Source organism: Mesocricetus auratus, unplaced genomic scaffold, assembly GCF_017639785.1.
Source record: "Mesocricetus auratus isolate SY011 unplaced genomic scaffold, BCM_Maur_2.0 Super-Scaffold_100022, whole genome shotgun sequence".
Taxonomy (NCBI): Eukaryota; Metazoa; Chordata; class Mammalia; order Rodentia; family Cricetidae; genus Mesocricetus; species Mesocricetus auratus.
This window is the reverse complement of record NW_024429203.1, coordinates 2,143,959-2,161,271: the sequence shown is the minus strand read 5'-3', so window position 1 is coordinate 2,161,271 and position 17,313 is coordinate 2,143,959. Positions and strand designations below refer to the sequence as shown.

Genomic DNA, 17,313 nt, shown 5'->3' with positions numbered 1-17,313 from the left:
CTCAGCCTCTCATGTGCTAAGATGACAGGTGTGAGTCACTACATCAGTCTGTATTGCAGAGAGAAGTCTTCCCGCCAACCTGGTTCCAGAGCCGCATCAGTCCCAAATAAACACACAGAAGGCTATATTAATTATGAAGCTGTTGGCCTTGCTTGTTTCTTACTGGCTAACTCTGACTTAAGTATTTATCCCATAATTGTTAATCTAAGTATTTCTCTTACCGGAGAAGTTTCTGGGCTTCTTATCCCTATGGCGGTTACATCTTGACTCCCTGTGTTTCTCCTTCCCAGAGTCCTCCTGGACTCCTAGTCCCACCTATCTTGCTTCCCTATTGGCCAACAGTGCTTTATTGACATATACACAGGACTTCCCCCATTACTGTATATTTTTGTTTTGAAACAGGTTCTCACTATGTAATTAAGTCTGACTTGAAACTTACTATGTGGCCCAGGCTAGCCCCAAATTTATGGCAGTCCCCGCCCCGTTTCCCAGGTACTAGGGTTACATGGGCACACCATCTCACCTGTATACACACACACTTTTGAGACAGGGTCTTGAATAGCCCAGGCTGGTCTTAAACTTACATACCTGAGTAGGACCTTGAATTCCCAACCCTAACCTTCCTCCACCTCCCAAATGCTGGGATTACAGGTGTAAGCCACCATGCCTGAGCTTCTTTTTTTACATTTATGTATTTATTAAATATGTGTACGTATGTGGGAGTCAGAGGACAACTTGTGGGAATTGGTTTCCCTTCTCTGCTCTGGGTCCCTGGAACCCTTGGGTCTTCCTAGTGGCAAGTGCCTTTGCCCACTCATCCATTTTGATGGCCTCTCAACATTATTTTGAATTCCAGATCTCGCTGTGTGGCCTCAGACAAATATCTGCCTTTCTTTGATCCTTAGTCTCCTCGTTTCTAAAAGTGTTTTAGCTCTAGGAGCCCTCGAGAGTATTGAATGGAGTAACCCAGCACTCCTTAGGGCAATGTGGGTCAGGGAGTGTGCCTGACATTCACCCTCAGCACTGAAAGGAATATGGGGGGTGATGGAGACTGCTTGCTTAGTATACAAGAAGGCTTGAGCCCCTTTCCAGCACCACCTAAACCACATTGTTTTGCACACCTCCAATCCCAGACCTTGAGAGGCTGAGGCAGGAGGATCAGTTTATTATTTATTCTTGGCTACATAATGAGTTTCAGTCAAATCTAGACTAAATGAGACCTTGCCTGAAAAACAAAAATTAAAACTTGTTTAGATTTAAATTTTTATTTTACACGAGTGTTTTGCCTACGAGTATGTCTGTCCTCGTTGGTTCTTGCTGCCTTATTGCAGTAAGAAGGGTGGGGGGTCAGGTCCCCTGGAACTGAAGTTATGGATGGTTGTGAGCCACCATGTGAGTGCTGGGACTCAAACCCTGGTCCCCTGCAAGAACAGTGCTTTTAACCACTAAGCCATCTCTCCAGGCCCCCAAATTAAAAAGAGAAGTAAAAACAAAAACACAGTCACACACTTGACAGATGGGAAAGCTGAGGTGGGACCAGAACCCAGCTGCTGAAGTTTTCCTCTTAACCATAGAGGGCATAGAAGACATTTCTCCTTGTAGTTAGAGGAAAGGAGATGTATGTTTCTAGGGGGGGCTATGGTGGGACTTGATGCCCTTTCAGGCTCCTCTGGGCTTCTTGGCTCCGGTCAGGTCCCTCACATCTAGCCCCCACCCCACATAACTTGGGCCAGCCAACCGCGTGCTCTCATCTGATTGGCTCTGGAGCCTACACAGCAAGACTCAGCCTTCGGAGAAAGCCCCTCCACGTTTATGCCCCGCCAACTCCTCTGCCCAGTCTGTCGGTCGATTCCCGCCACGGACACGCAACTACCAGGCCCACCCCCTCAATTCCCCGCCCACGTTGGCTCCTTTGGAGGCGGCCCCGCACCTGTCAGACCCACCTCCGCCTGCAAGGCTTCGCCTGCTCCGCTCCGCTAGGACTCTGGCTGTGTCCCAGTCCCCGACAGGCCACGCCCACCCCTGGCTCCTCCTCTTGTTGATTCCCCGCCCACAAGACCACGCCCACCGCAGACGCCAACTCTCAAGCCCCGCCCCTACAGGCCCCACCCCCGCATGGCTCCTACTCTCACGGCAGCCTCGCCCCCTCCACCTGGGCGGAGCCGGAGCGGGATCCGGGTGTCAGTGCTGGCAGCGGTGGCTGCGGGGCGGGGGTCGCGGCCGTGTGCGGGCTGCAGCGACTTCGTGGGCGGATCTTGGTGTGTGAGGCGTGACCCGAGGTGAGTCCCGGAGGGAGGGCGCCAGCCCGCCCGCCGATTCGCGCGTGCGCTATGACAGGGATGGGCTGGGGTCCGCGCGAGGCCGGGTCACGCGCCCCCAGCGGCGCTGCTGGCTCTTCTAGGTTCCCCGCGCCCCGCTGGCTTCCGAGCGGCGGCAGCGAGGTGGGCGAGAAGCCCAGACGGGGGCGAGCGAGGGCGCCATATGGTGATGGGGGAGGCACCTGCTGGTGCACGCAGTGCAGTGACAGCTTGGATGCCAGCCTTGAGGACCGGGGACCCCTAGTCCTCCCGGAAGAGGAGCCGCGGTGGGGCGGGGGCCAGCCTCAAGCCCTGCCAAGCGGACGCTTTGCGGTCCCTCCTCAAACCCGTTCTCCCGGAACACAGGGTGGGGTTGGCTGCGTTCTCTTTGGAAATGCACGGGGCAGAGAAACAGAAAACACCGTAGGCCGTTGAGAAATACTTTTGCTCTGGCTTCGGAGAGCGACTTTAGACAGCTGGGGAAACTGAAGCCCGGGGAGCTTGGAAGAGCACCCTAGATTCGGATTTAACAGCATGCTGGAGTGTGGGCAGATAAAAACAGCAGGATATGGGGGGTCGTGGTGGGTGACTAGGATAGTTTCCTTGGATTTGATGACTTTCATTCCTGTCTCTGTGGACCGTAGCAGGGGTGAGTCAGCTTTGGCCAAGAAGGAGCCAGGCCCGGCCCCTTTGACAAATAAAATGTCAGGTACCCACTTGGAAGCATAACTGGGGCTTTAAACTACTCTATATTTATAGAAATCTCCTTACCCTGGGGGCAGGGAAAGGGTTAAAGTGGACTTAAAGGGGAAAGGACAGGCTTCTCAGTGGCAGACGCCTGCTAAGTCAACATCCAGGCCCTCTTGGAGTGGGCTCTGTCTAGTTGGCATTCAACCCCCCCCCAAGCTCACACCTGCCATACCAGCTGCTTGCACTGGGCAAAGTCCAGTCTGCAGCCCGTTCGACTTCCTCACCACCACTGGCCCCGAGTTTTCACCCGTTACCTGACTTCTGCACCTTAAGGCAGGAGATCAGAACCTTCCACTATAAAGGCTCAAGTTTACTTTTTTTTTTTTGAGACAGGTTCTTATGTAGCACAGTTTGATATTAAACTTCCGATGTAGCACAGGATGATCTTGAACTGCAGATCCTCCTGTCTCTTCCTCCCTAGTGGTGGAATCACAGGTGTGCACAGCACACCTGGTTTACTGGGTCCTGGGGCTGAAATCCAAGGTGAGCGAGCACATCCCCAGCCCTCAGTTTCACCTTTGAGTAAAGACTGAACCGCAACCACAGCCCTCCTACTGCGTCTTCCGTAACAAGTGAGCGTTTTCTGTTTTATGCACAGCTGTGTCCCTTCAGAGACCACTGCCTGGTGCAGAGAAGGACTGGGCAGAAGTTTGCGGATGAATAATAACAAGAATCATTAGGAAAGGCATTTGAGGGTACATACCTGTGTGTAATCCCAGTTCCAGAGGCAGGATCAGATGTTTGACGTCATTATCCACCACATGGGGAGTTTGAGGCCAGCCTGAGCTGCATGATAGCCTTTCTAAAAGAATTCTAAGTAATAATAATAATAATAATAGTAAAAGGTAGAAGAAGAGAAAGAGGACTGCTGAGATGGTTCACCTGTTAAGAGCAGGTGTTGCTGTTTCAGAGGGCCTGATTTAGATTCCTAAAGCCCAGGCCAGACAGCTCACAAGTGCCTGGGACTCCAGCCCCAAGGTGGAGACACATTCCTGTCACCCCCCAGACACTTGGCTGTAGAGGCGGGGACTGAGAGTTAAGACTAGGCTCCAGAGTGAGACCTTGTTTCCTAAGAGAGGAGGAAAGAAACCAGGGCTTGGAGGCGGCTTTGCAGGTAAAGGCACTTGCTGCCCTGCCTCATGACCTGAGTCGGATCCCAGATCCACATGTTGGGGGAACTGACGCCTGAACCCCTGCCTCCTTGCAGGTTCCACTCTTTCCCGTCAGGGTTCCAGGCCTCCCGTCCAAGCAGATCCCACCAAGATGGCGTCTGCTAGTGAGCCCCCTGCCAGCCCAAGGGATGCAGCCGACCAGAACTTTGACTACATGTTCAAACTGCTCTTGATCGGGAATAGCAGTGTGGGCAAGACCTCCTTCCTGTTCCGCTACGCTGACGATTCCTTCACCCCTGCCTTCGTCAGCACAGTGGGCATCGACTTCAAGGTCAAGACAGTCTATCGACATGACAAGAGGATCAAGCTACAGATTTGGGTGGGTTGAGCGGCCATGTGGGGAACTGAGGGGGCAGTCACTGGAGAGTCAGACCCAGAGCAGAGTTCCCAGGAGACAGAGTAGCAGCTCAGGGCAGGGAGGTGTCTTTCATCGCTGAGGTAAACCCATCGGGATGTGGGAACACGTCCTGCCCTGGGTGGCCTGTGGAGGGACAAGGTGGACAGAAGGTGCATGTTGGAAGTACCAGTGACTAGTGAGGAAGAAGTTGGGGACCATCTAGGGGACTCCCATGGAGGCTGCCAGGCTCAGAGCTATACCCTGTCCTCAGTCCAGCTGTTGATATTATCATGGTGACAAGGAGACCAGGTAGCTGATCAAGATGGTCACCTAAAGCCCAGATGGCTCTTCTCTGTGTCTGTTACATTGGTTCTTGGAAACAAGGTTAGAGAAGGTCATCAACGGGAGACTTCCCTGCACACTAGAGCCCATGCAGGGCAGAGCTGAGTCAGTTAACAGATCTCAAGACGGGACGATAGGCCCGGTGATACATGCCTGTAATGTCTCACATTAGGATGGGCAGTGAGGGCAGAGTCATGCCTCCCTCACTGTGCAGACTGGTATTCCTCCATTCAGATTAGGTATGAGGGCAGGGCCATACTTCCCCATCAGACTGGGCCTGTGAAGGCCACACTACTCTTTCCCCATCAGATTGGACTACGAGGGCAGACCTGTGTCCCTTCCTGGGCCTTGCAGATGGCCCCTAACTGACTCACTGCTGTTTGCCTAGGACACAGCAGGCCAGGAGCGCTACCGGACCATCACCACAGCCTACTACCGTGGAGCCATGGGCTTCCTGCTCATGTATGACATTGCCAACCAGGAGTCCTTCACCGCTGTGCAGGACTGGTGAGTGCTGGCTAACCACTGACACGTCACAGGCCTTGTTCTCCCCTTCCCAAACCTTTAACCTCCCTCTCAATGTCCACGATTCCACAGGGCTACACAGATCAAAACCTACTCCTGGGACAATGCCCAAGTCATCCTTGTGGGGAACAAGTGTGACCTGGAAGATGAACGTGTTGTACCTGCTGAGGATGGTCGGAGGCTCGCTGATGACCTTGGTTAGTGCCCAACCCAAGCCACAGGTCACATCTCCTCGCTCCTCACCCTCATCTTCACCCTTGAGTCCCAGTTCCACAGTGGTTAACTGAGGATCTGGTCAGGGAGAAAGGAAAAATACCCTGGTATTGGGGCTGGGGAGATGGCTTGGTGGGTGAGTAAGAATGCAGGCAGTTCATTCATGTAGGGTCCCCAGTCACCACCTAAAAGGCCAGACATGAACACACACACACACACACACACACACCTACCTTCATGCCTATAACTCCAGCACTGTGGAGGGCTGAGACATGGATTACTGGGGTTTATTGGTTGCCCGGCTAGCTTTAGGTTCACTGAGAGACACTATCTCAAGGGAATAAGTTGAGTGTGAGAAAGCAGGTTCTCTGATGTTCCCCTCTGTCTCCAGGGGCACTCACGTATACCTGCACCCAGATACACACAAACACAACACATATATCCCAAGATAACCCTACTAGAACCAAAGAAAAGACACTTAGAAGGCAGAGGTTCAAGACTAGCCTGGGCTGCATAGCAAGTTCTAGATCTGGCAAGGCTACATAGTGAGAGTCTATCTCAAAAACAAAAACAAAAAACCCAAAAGCACAAAACAATAAAAAAGAGAGAAGAGCCCAAACAAGCAAAAGAAACATAAAGGATTCAGATGTGTTGGGGGAGTTGAGGTGTTGATAATAAAACACCAAATTTGCCCAAGAAGACAGTAGAGCAGCCGGAATCTCACCAGGCTTCAAAGAGCTACGTGCATGCATTCCACCATGTTCACTGAGTCACTCAGCCTGTGGCTTCTAAGCATTTACTCAGGGCTGGGCCTGAAGCTTAGCAATAGAGCCCCTGCCTAGAATCCCCCAGTGAGGGGCCAAGGGTGTGCATGGCTCAATGGTAGAGCCCCTGTCTTGCTCTGGTTTCCAATCCTGCACCAAAAACACCCCAATGTCTTCCTCACATGGGCTTTGTATCAGGGACTGAGAGCTGCAGGAAGAATCTTGCCCGTCTTGGGCTGGTCCATGTAGTAGCAGAGAGGAGTATGAAGTGGAAATTGTTCACTTGTCCAATCAGGATTACTTAATTCTAGAAACCAGATGGACCTCCTCATGCTAAGCATCTTTCTTCCCGCGGCTCTAGCTTCCCATTACGTCCTTCCCGAGTCGGGGAGTTGAGAGATGGCCTCAATTTGCAGCCCAGGCTGGCTTTGAGCTTTCAACTGTTCTCCTGCCTCAGCCTTCTGAGTCCTAGGATTACGAGTGTGTGCCATCATGCCTAGCTAACACAACACACACACACACCAAAAATGAAAACCCTCATACTAAAAAAGTTACTTGCAGCCAGGTGGTGGTGGCGCACGCCTTTAGTCCTAGTACTCGGGAGGCAGAGGCAGGCAGATCTCTGTAAGCTCAAGACCAGCTTGGTCTATAGAGCAAGGTCCAAGACAGCCAGGGCTACACAGAAAAGAACAAACAAACTTTAAAATTTTCATGTCCCTTTAAAAATTACATATATGCCACAGTGCACATGCGGAGGTCAGAGGACAACTTCAGGCAGAGGTTTTTGCCTTCCACTGTGTTTTCCCAGGGATTGAACTCAGGCTAGTCACAATCAGGTTTGCATGGCAATTGCTTATGCAGGCTGAGCTAGCTCACTGATTCTCTGTCTCTCTCTTTAAAACAGTGCTGGGGCTCAAACCCAGAGCCTTGTGCAGGTTACACTTTACATTTTTAATATTTCTTTTGATAGAAGGTCTCACTTTGTATCTCTGAAGCCTATGGTCTTCCTGCTTGGCCTCTGAAGTGCAGGGATCATGGGTTTGAACTGTGCCCTAATTAGATTACATTTGCGTGTGCATGTGGAGGCCAGCAGACATCAGGTGTCATCTTTCTCTGGGACAGGGTCTTCCACTGGGCTAGGCTAGCTGGCCAGCAACTCCACCACCTCCACTTCCCCAGCAATGGGGTTGCAAGCATGTTCTACCACATCTGGTTTTTAAAAAATGGGTACAAAGCTGGGCGTTGGTGGCGAACGCCTTTAATCCCAGCACTTGGGAGGCAGAGGCAGGTGGATCTCTGTGAGTTCGAGGCCAGGCTGGTCTATAAGAGCTAGTTCCAGGACAGCCTCCAAAGCCACAGAGAACCCCTGTCTCGAAAAAACAAAAACAAAGCAAAACAAAAACAGGTGCTGGGAATCTGAACCCAGGTCCTCATTCTTTTCCATCTGGGCCATCTCCATAGCCCCAATACACGGTTTTAAATTACACTTTTATTTATATATATATATATTTTTTTTTTTAAGTGGGGGCAGGTTTAGAGACAGAATCTGCCTGCCTCTGCCTCCCAAGTTCTAGGATTAATGGTGCGCGCGTGCACGCACACACACACACATCCCTTCTCTCTCTCTCTCTCTCTCTTTTTTTTTTTTTTTTTTTGGTTTTATGAGACAGGGTTTCTCTGTATTGTTTTGGAGGCTGTCAGTCCAGCCCGGCCTCGAACTCACAGAGATCCACCTGCCTCTGCCTCCCGAGTGCTGGGATTAAAGGCGTGCGCCACCAACGCCCGGCTTCCCTTCACTTTTTTTAAGTGTGTATGGGTGCTTTGCCTGCACGTGTTAGTGTATCGTGTGCTACAGTACCTGCAGGGGTCAGAAGAGGGCATCAGGTCCCTTGGCTCTGGAGTTACAGATGGTTATGAGCTGTTATGTGGGTTCTGGGAATTGAACCCAGGTCCTCTGGAAGAACAACCAGTGCTCTCAATGGTTGACCTATCTCTCTAGCCCCATTATTTACTTAGTGTATGTGTGCGACACACACACACACACACACCGGATTGGGTCAGGCAGGAATGAGCTCAGAATGCAGGTCTGAACAGTTCCACTTTCTGACTCCAGCTCCTTGGGACTCACGTGACTGTCGCATCCGTCCCCACCTTCTGTCATCCAGGTTATGAGTTCTTTGAGGCCAGCGCCAAGGAGAACATCAATGTGAAGCAGGTGTTTGAGCGCCTGGTGGACATCATCTGTGAGAAGATGAATGAGTCGCTGGAGCCCAGCACTAGCACTGGCAGCAATGGAAAAGGCCCCGCCCTTGCGGATACCCCACCCCCCCAGCCTAGCGGCTGCGGCTGCTAAGGGCGGCCCTTGACCTCCCCACACCTGTCCACTCCTGCCTTTTCAAGGACTGCAGCCAAGGTGTGAGCCACAGGGGCAGCCTCCAAGCTCAGGGCACTCCTTCCCTCCTGCCTACTCTCCCTTCTTCTCGCACGACCCCGTCTCTGTTTCTCTCCATGTTGATATACTCAGGCGGTCCTGGTTAGAGCCTACACCACCAGGCTCTGCTCAGCACCGTCTGAGGGCGTGGGGCACCCATGCAGGTGCTTACTGCTTCCCAAGGCTTTTCGATGGGGGTGGCTTTAGGCAGCATCACCTTCCGTGAGTGACGGAGGGACACTCCACGCCCTCTACCTTAGAACCACTTCCCAGCTGGATGCTCTACTGTCCATATTGTTGGCCGAAGGCGTCCCCTGGTGTGGGTTGCTATACAACTTAGCCCTGGCAGCCCCTTCAGCTCAGGCCCACCGGCTTGGCCTTGAACCTGCCTGTGAACTAACTGTTAGCCAAGGATACAGGCAGGTCTGTAGTTTCTACCCTCTGCTTCCCTGGCATCTACCTGGAAACCTGTTTTCTGGTTATACAGAGACAGAGTCAGAGCCATCCATGGCATTGGTGACTCTCCAAAGTGCCTTCCAAGCTTCCCCTGAATCCACGCCACTCAGTGTGGGTTAACCCACTCCATCCCATCCAGAGCTAAATTTTGGACCAATCCAGGCTCCCTCACATGGAGGTTGAGAAGTGCCCCACCTTTCGCTCCCCAGTTCTCCATCAGTTCACCTCAGAGCCAGGGGTTGAGGCTGCCTGCCCAGGGCCCCGTCTGCCCGCCTGGCGGTGTTTTAAGCAAGAGCTTTGCACATCTTACATCCTGTGTAGAGAAGGAAGTGGAGAAACCAGCCCACAGAGGGTGTGCGCTTGGCGGTCAGTTTCTGACGACAGGAGTCCGGCTCTCCATCTGAGGACTCTTGTAGAGATTCAGTGTCATCCCAGTCATCAGTGGCCCAGGGACACTTGGGGTTGTGGGGAAGACCAGGGAGAAGTCCTCAGTGGGCACCCAATGCTTTTGTTAGTAGCTCATGGGAGCAGCAGGCACTTCAGTGAACTGGGATGAGCTGTGGGGTTGTCATTGATGTCTCTACAACGTTTGGGACTTAACCCCTAGGATCCCAGTTCTCTCCAACTAGGAGGTCCTTCCACCCACTAACCAAACTCCCCTGAACACCATTTGATCCCATGACTCAGGTGACACTGCCCAGATGGTCTGTGTTGTACATCCCTGACTTTATGTCAGGGGTGGAGTCTAGTACTTTAGTCCCATAGCCAAAATGACTTCTGCAGCCTTACCAAGCTCAGTTTCTTACTGGGGCACGCATGAGCTATGAGCCTGGCTTAGGCTCCAACATACTTGTAGCCCTGCCCGCCACTGTCCTTAGGGCATCTGGATGAAACGGAGTGGATAAATCATTCTAGCAAAGGGAGAGCATCTGAACACTTGGAGGGAAGAGTCAAGTTTTTTATGTTGCTTCATCATTAAATTGTCAAAACGCTAAAATTAACTTAAGAGTCAACAACCTTCTGGGTGTGGTGGCATACACTTTTAATCCCAGCACTGGGAGGCAGAAGCAGGTAGTCTCTGAGTTTGAGACCAGCCTGGTCTAAAGAGCGAGTTTCAGGTCAGCCAGGGTTACACAGAAAAACCCTGTCTCAAAACACCAAAGAGAGAGACAGACCCTGTCTCAAACAAATAAAGACAAAAAAAATAATAAAAATAATTCAACAGTGTCTGGAACTGGGACTTAGTTGCTGGTGTTTGCCTAATGTGTCGCACAAGGCCCTGGGTTTAAGGCCCAGGAGCACACAAACTAAGCATGTGATCCAGGGATGCCATCCTAGTGGAGTCAGGAGGGTCAGATTACCATCTAGGATGCTAAGGCCAGCTTGGAGCTGTATGAGACTGTCTCAGAAAAAAAAAAAGACCCTTGACCCTGTCAGATTCTGTCACACAGTCCATTGTTCCTAAGCTACTGCCCAGCATGGTGGCGGGCCAGTTTGCCCTTAGCTGTGGTTGTTCCTGACATTTCCTTTTACTGGATGTTGGGCTTGTAAGATATAAGAGGCTTCCTCGGTTCTATTCAAGCAGCTGCAGCGGAAGCTGCCCTGTGGTTTTCACACAACTGGAGATGAGGCCAGCAGGATGGTTCATCTGGTGAGGTCACTTGCTGCCAGCCAAGCCTGGTGACCTAAGTTAGATCCTGGGATCCGTGAGGTATGAGAACTGATCCCTTCAAGTCATCCCCTGACTAACACATGAGGGTGTGCACACTCAGTCAATTTTGAAACTGAATAATGTGAAAACGGTTTCTTCAACCAGTTAAGGAAGACTTGTACCTTTTTGAACTTTTTAAAATATATTTATTGTGTATACAGCCTTCTGCCTGCATGCCAGCAGAGCACACTAGATCTCATTCAAGGTGGTTGTGAGCCACCGTGTGGTTGCCGAGAATTGAACTCAGGACCTCTGGAAGAACAGGCCGTGCTCTTACCCTCTGAGCCATCTCTCCAGCCCCCTTTTTGAACTTTTGATTCCTCCAGTAGGTTTTACCAAGGGCGGGTGATTGGGTCTCTAGTGAACAGAGGCTGCCATCTGTGCGAATGGCCGAGGGGGACGGAGGCCTGTTGAGTTTATTCGTAGAAACTCCACCGACTGGGAACAAAGGCCTCTGTGTGGCAGGAGGAGGTCCTGAGCAGCCGGCCTTGGGTGTCTTCTCCACCACGGACAATGTGTCCTTTCAGAGAGAAATGGCCATGGCTGCCATGGTTTGATGGTCTGTGATTTTTAGGTTTGGTCTTTGGTTTTCTTGTTTGGGGATGGGTAGGTGTCTCATGCTATAGCCTGGCTGGCCCAGAACTCTGTCTAGACCAGGCTGGCCTTGAACTCCCAGAGATGCACCAGCCTCTGCCTCCCTAGTACTGGAATTAGAGGCGCGCACCACTATGCTCAGCTGACTCTGCTGCCTGGTGGAAGTACAGGCTGCACCACCAAACGGTTTGACAAGTGCTGAGGATACAGCCTAGACTTCCTGTATGCTAGGCAAGTGCTCTACAAACTGGGCCTTGGCAATGATTCTGCTCTGGCTCCCCTCTAGCAATTCTGAAACAATACTGAATCAGCTCTGGTCTGGCTGTTCATATCCCCCAAATCTGGTGTCCAGTCTGGAAAAAATGTGTACTCTTTCCAATTGATGAAGTGAAGCCATCATGAGGTCCCATGCTTATATTACTTTATTCCACTGCAAATCAATGTTTTTGGTTTTTTTGTGGCGCACAGAGCCCCATCAGGCCTGGGGCTGTTTCTAGCTAGGCCACAGCTCTAGGTTTCACTTTGTAGGCTGGCAAGATATCTCAGTGAGTATTTGCCTGAGTCTGGTGACCCAAATTTGATTCTGGGAACCCACGTAGTGGAAGTCAGGTTCATACAAGTTGTCCTCTTGTCTCCCGGTTTCTATTGCTGAAAGGAAACGCCACGACCAAACAGCAAGTTAAGAAGGGAAGGGTTTACCTGGCGTTCGCTTCCACATTGTAACCCATCATTGCAGGGATCTAGGATAGGAACTCAAGCAGGGCAGGAGATGATGCAGAGGCCATGGAGGGGTGCTACTTTGACTTTGCATGTCATGCTCAGCCTGCTTTCTTTCTTTCTTTCTTTCTTTCTTTCTTTCTTTCTTTCTTTCTTTCTTTTTGGTTTTTCGAGACATGGTTTCTCTGTGGCTTTGGAGGCTGCCCAGTAAAAAACTCTGTTTGCAAAGATCCACTGCCTTATTCCAGGAATTTGATGGCCTTTGCTGTGCACCAATTCTTTTCAGACTAGCCAGTCAAATTCAGAGTAGTCAGTCCAATTAAGACCCCAGCCATGGGGTGAGGGAAAGACAGTCACCATCTGAGTTGGAAATACTAAGTGTGGGGACTGGACAGATGGCTCTGGTTAAGAACACTAACTCAGTCCAGTGTTGATGGCACACGCCTTTAGTCCCAGCACTTGGGAGGCAGAGACAGGCAGATCTCTATGAGTTCAAGGTCAGCCTGGTCTACAGAGTGAGTTCCAGGATAGCCAGAGCTGTTACACAGAGAAAACCTGTCTCAAAACAAAAACAAACAAAAGAACACTGACTCTTCTTCCAGAGGACCCAGGTTTAATTCCCAGCACCACATGGCAGCTCCAAACCATAACTTAAGCTCCAAGGAGTCCAGTGCCTTCTTCTGGTCTCCCTAGGCACCAAGCACATGAATGGTACACAGACCTACATGCATGCAAACACCCACACATTTAAAATAAAGGAAAAAGAAATACCAAGTACACCTGCATCTGTGTGCCTAGCGTGGCATAGTGGCACACTTCTGGGACCATGTGAGAAGCTAGGGACACCAGTGACACAGGGTGGAAGTCTCAGCACTGTGCAGGCACAGATAGGAGGGACCTAGAGCCTGGCTGCCCACCAAAGAATAAGGTAGAAATAATGCCGCCAGGCATGGTGGCGCACGCCTTTGATCCCTGCACTTGGGAGGCAGAGGCAAGTGGATCTCTATGAGTTCAAGGCCAGCCAGGCCTACACAGAGAAGCCCTATCTTTAAAAGTAATTAAATAAATAGAAATACCAAGTACACTCCCTGTCTCTATGTGGCCCTTCTGAGCACACCCTCTTTTTTTATTTTTTTTTGAGACAGGGTTTCTCTGTATTGTTTGGAGGCTGTCCTGGAACTCTCTCTGTAGACCAGGGGGGCCTCGAACTCACAGAGATCTGCCTGCTTCTGCCTCCCGAGTGCTGGGATTAAAGGCGTGTGCCACCAACGCCCAGCTAAAATAAATTTCTTATTGGTTGTTGAATAAGGATGCTTCAACTGCTGGGTAGTGGTGGTGCACGCCTTTGATCCCAGCACTTGAGAGGCAGGCGGATCTCTGTCAGTCTGAGGCCAGCCTGGTCTCCAGAGTGAGTTCTAGGACAGCCTCCAAAGCAATGTAGAGAAACCCTGTCTTGAAAAAACAAACAACAAAAAAAGAAGCTGTTTCAGCTGATGGACAGGCAGGATTTAGTCAGGCAGGAAATCAAAACAGGGGTAAAGAAAGGTAGTAGGCAGAGTCAAGGAGACGCTGGGTAGCTATTAAGGAAACAAGAGACCTAGGCATTGCCAGTAAACCAAGACCATGTGGAAATACACAGATTAATAGAAAGGGGTCAATAATTCAGAGAGAGAGCTAGCCAAGAAGCCCGAGCCATCAGCCAAACAGTTTATAATTAATAAAAGCCTCTGTATGTTTATTTGGGACTAAATGGCTGTGGGACTTGGTGGGACAGAAATTTCTGACTACAGTTCTTGTGTGCTGGGCCTCTGTCACTCTCCAGGTCGGCAACGGGGCTTGGAAGTCTCTGGACAACTTAGGGAGGGCCATTCCCAGGAAATTACCACAATATAGGACCAAAGGTGAGGAACACTGTGGAGAAGCACGAAGTGCTCCTTTGGGGGTTGGGTCATCCTGGGAGTTGAGGCATGTCCTCAACGTGAAAGTGAGTTCAAGAGACCTCCGTAACGGGGCACCAAACCCAAGATCAACCAGGATGGAAAAGTAACCTAGATTAAAAGAGCTCTTTAAAAAGGGGAAACCAAAACACTCCCCTGGGACATGGAGGGGGCCGGCCCCTCTAGGGAGGCTCCCTCCACCTTACCTCCCTGCCCTGGCTAAGGAGAGATTGAATGTGAGGCCTCCAAACTTAAGTTCAGCTCCCTATCTCCTTCTCTGGGCACAGGATTCCTGCCTCTTTCCTCTTTACCAGGGTACCTCAGAGAACCTGGGAGACCTTGGATCAGAATAGGATTGAAGCTGTGGGGTGGAAAGGGCCAAGGAAAAACACCCGCCCCTGACTTGGCCCAGGACCAGGACTTGAAATCCCACCAATCCCTGAGCTTGTCCCATAATCAGGCTATAAACCCACCAAACCTAAGTTGCCCTGGAAAGCTCCACTCCCCTCTCGAGAAGCCATATATTACTCTGTACCCTACTTAGTTTGCTGCTTTTTCTCACCCTAGAGGCAGCCAGCCTCCTGGATTCTTCCTTCCTAATAAATCTCTTGAGTGATGTTTGTTGCACAGTGTGACACTTTGAACAGAGCAGAGTTCAACTTTTGCCAGAGGAGAGCAGAACTGTAAGGCTTTAGCTGGGGAAACTTTTCCTGTGGGAGCAGAGCTGTAACAGCTTTGCTGGGAGACTCCCTGTCAGAGCAGAGTGGTTACACTAGCACTGGGAAAACCTGTTCCTGCAGGGGAGCTGTAAGCTTACAACTTTGTGGTATTCCTTGTCTCTGCACTGCCAGGATACCTTTCCATCTGAGCGGCAATGCTTACAGGTGCAGTCTCTTGGTGTGGTTAAGTCTGATTTAGAAGATCTGTCAGCAGCTGCTTTTTAACTGGGTAAAAGGGCCTCACAAGGCTACTGTGCCGGCAAGTCAATTTGACTCAAGCCAGTCATCAGAGAGGAAGGAACCTCAATTGGGAAAACACCTCCATAAGATTAGGCTGTAGGCATTTTCTTAATTAGTGATTGATGGGGAAGGACCCAGCCCATGATGGGTGGTTCCATTCCTGGGTTGGTGGTCCTGAGTTCTATAAGAAAGCAGGTTGAGGGGGCTGGAGTAATGTCTCAGAGTTTAAGAGCACTCTCCGCTCTTCCAGAGGTCCTGAGTTCAATTCCCAGCAACCACATGGTGGCTCACAACCATCTGTAATGATATCTCGTGCCCTCTTCTGGCATTTAGGCATGCACACAGGCAGACTGCTGTATACATAATAAATAAATACGTCTTACAAAGAAAGGAAGGAAAAAAGAAGGAAAGAAAGAATGAAGGAAGAAAGAAAAGAAAGAAAGCAGGTTGAGCAAGCCATGGGGAGTAGCCTGTAAGCAGCACCTTCCGTGGCCTCTGCACCAGCTCCCGCCTCTGGGTTTCTGCCCTGCATAAGTTCCTGCTCTCCCTGCTTTTGATGATGAACTGGGATGTGGAACTGTGAGTGAAATAAATCTTTTCCTGCCCAAGTGGCTTTTGGTCATCGAGTTTCATCACAGCAATAGAAACTTTAATTAAGACAGCTACTAAGGTTTTAAACCAGGATGAACCACTTTAGCAAGTTTTCCAAAGACTTAAATTTCAGACCACATGGAGGGTCACAGATCCACAGATGTCAGCCCACACCATACTTGAGCGGGATAAAAAGGCACCAGCAGCATCTTGTGCCTGGGGACCGAGGAGAGGTTAAAACAAGATCCCAAGGCTTGTGTCCACAGTTACAATGTATGGTAAGACCTGTGGACTCAACTTTTTTTGGTTTGAAACCATGGAATTCCTTCCTTTGTTCCTTAGCTATTTGGGGCCCACCTGCCTAAGCCGTAGAGCTGCAGGTACCATTTCATCCTACATTCCTATTAACTGAACTAAGCTGTCCTGAAAAAAATGGGTGAAACTGTCCACAGAGCTGAGCTCATGAGCAGAAAGTAACCATGTGGGCACTCGGGAGGCAGAGGCAGGCGGATCTCTGTGAGTTTGAGGCCAGCCTGGTCTACAGAGTGAGCTCCAGGACAGCCTCCAAAGCCACAGAGAAACCCTGTCTCGAAAAACCAAAAAAAAAAAAAAGAAAGTAACCATGTGTTTTGTCACCTTCTTGGCTAATGACTTCATAAAGACAGCGAATGCCACCTGACTTCATCTCCATCTTGGTTACTGTATCCCCAGGGCATACACCCAAATGGTGGCACCTACAAACTTTCTGGTGCCACTGAGCCTTCAGGGCATTGCCCCTTTTATACAAAGGAGGTAGCACCAGATTTCCATGGTGTCTGTTTTAGGCTTTTTGTTTTCTTTCGTTTTAATTTTGATACGCTGCTCTAGATGATATACTTACTGACCTCTGAAGGGGACTTAAGACTGTTCTCAGTCATGTGACACTAGCCACGTAGCAGAGGTAGCTGACACTTTGGAAGACTCATGTGAATTTGATCAGCCCAGAGCCCCGCACAGAACCCGCACAGAACCGTGTTAGACCAGCTGCAGCCAGTGAGCAGTGATGGCGGTGTGGAGGCAAGGAGGAATCCGTCACTGTAGAGGCTGGCGTGCAGGCTGTGCAGCCAGCAAGCAGTGATGGCGGCGTGGAGGCAAGGAGGAATCGTCACTGTAGAGGCTGGGGTGCAGGCTGTGCAGCCAGCGAGCAGTGATGGCGGCATGGAGGCAAGGAAGAATCGTCACTGTAGAGGCTGGCGTGCAGGCCTCATGCCCGCTCCTTCAGCCTGGAATCCCCAAGCCTGTTTTCTGCTCAGTGACTCAGGGTTCCTCTGTTCTGCTTTTGCTGTCCATTCTCTTGCCTGCCCAGTTTGCCCTGAGAACCTAGGGCTTTTGTTTTCATCTTCTAGTTCTTGTGACATAAACATGCTAAGGAAAAAGGACATTCTCTGTGGTAAATAATGCTACAGTTTTTCTAACCCAGGCAGTCTTACTTCTAGAAAGCCATCTTTAAAGGGGGAAATGTAGCCTGAGGGCCATCA

The 17,313-nt window shown here is 50.6% G+C and overlaps 1 protein-coding gene across 2 annotated transcripts; it reads left to right on the top strand.

Moving 5' to 3' along the window:
- Positions 1 to 2,123: 2,123 nt before the first annotated feature.
- Positions 2,124 to 10,288, top strand: Rab3d (RAB3D, member RAS oncogene family). Of its 2 annotated transcripts, none has more exons than XM_040729980.1 (5): positions 2,124 to 2,279; positions 4,275 to 4,538; positions 5,287 to 5,405; positions 5,496 to 5,620; positions 8,566 to 10,288. In XM_040729980.1, the coding sequence occupies exons 2-5, from the start codon at positions 4,311 to 4,313 to the stop codon at positions 8,751 to 8,753; spliced, it is 660 nt and encodes a 219-aa protein (XP_040585914.1). In that variant the 5' UTR covers positions 2,124 to 2,279; positions 4,275 to 4,310; the 3' UTR covers positions 8,754 to 10,288. The 2 variants fall into 2 exon arrangements, with proteins under 2 accessions (XP_040585914.1, XP_005078587.1); XM_005078530.4 differs by having other exon boundaries at positions 4,255 to 4,538.
- Positions 10,289 to 17,313: the final 7,025 nt, after the last annotated feature.

Bases quoted from the DNA above. Each gene is read 5' to 3' on its own strand.
- Rab3d (XM_040729980.1), top strand. From the start codon at position 4,311: ATGGCGTCTGCTAGTGAGCCCCCTGCCAGCCCAAGGGATGCAGCCGAC. The intron at 4,539-5,286 runs GTGGGTTGAGCG...CTGTTTGCCTAG, and splicing joins GGATCAAGCTACAGATTTGG to GACACAGCAGGCCAGGAGCG. The intron at 5,406-5,495 runs GTGAGTGCTGGC...ACGATTCCACAG, and splicing joins TTCACCGCTGTGCAGGACTG to GGCTACACAGATCAAAACCT.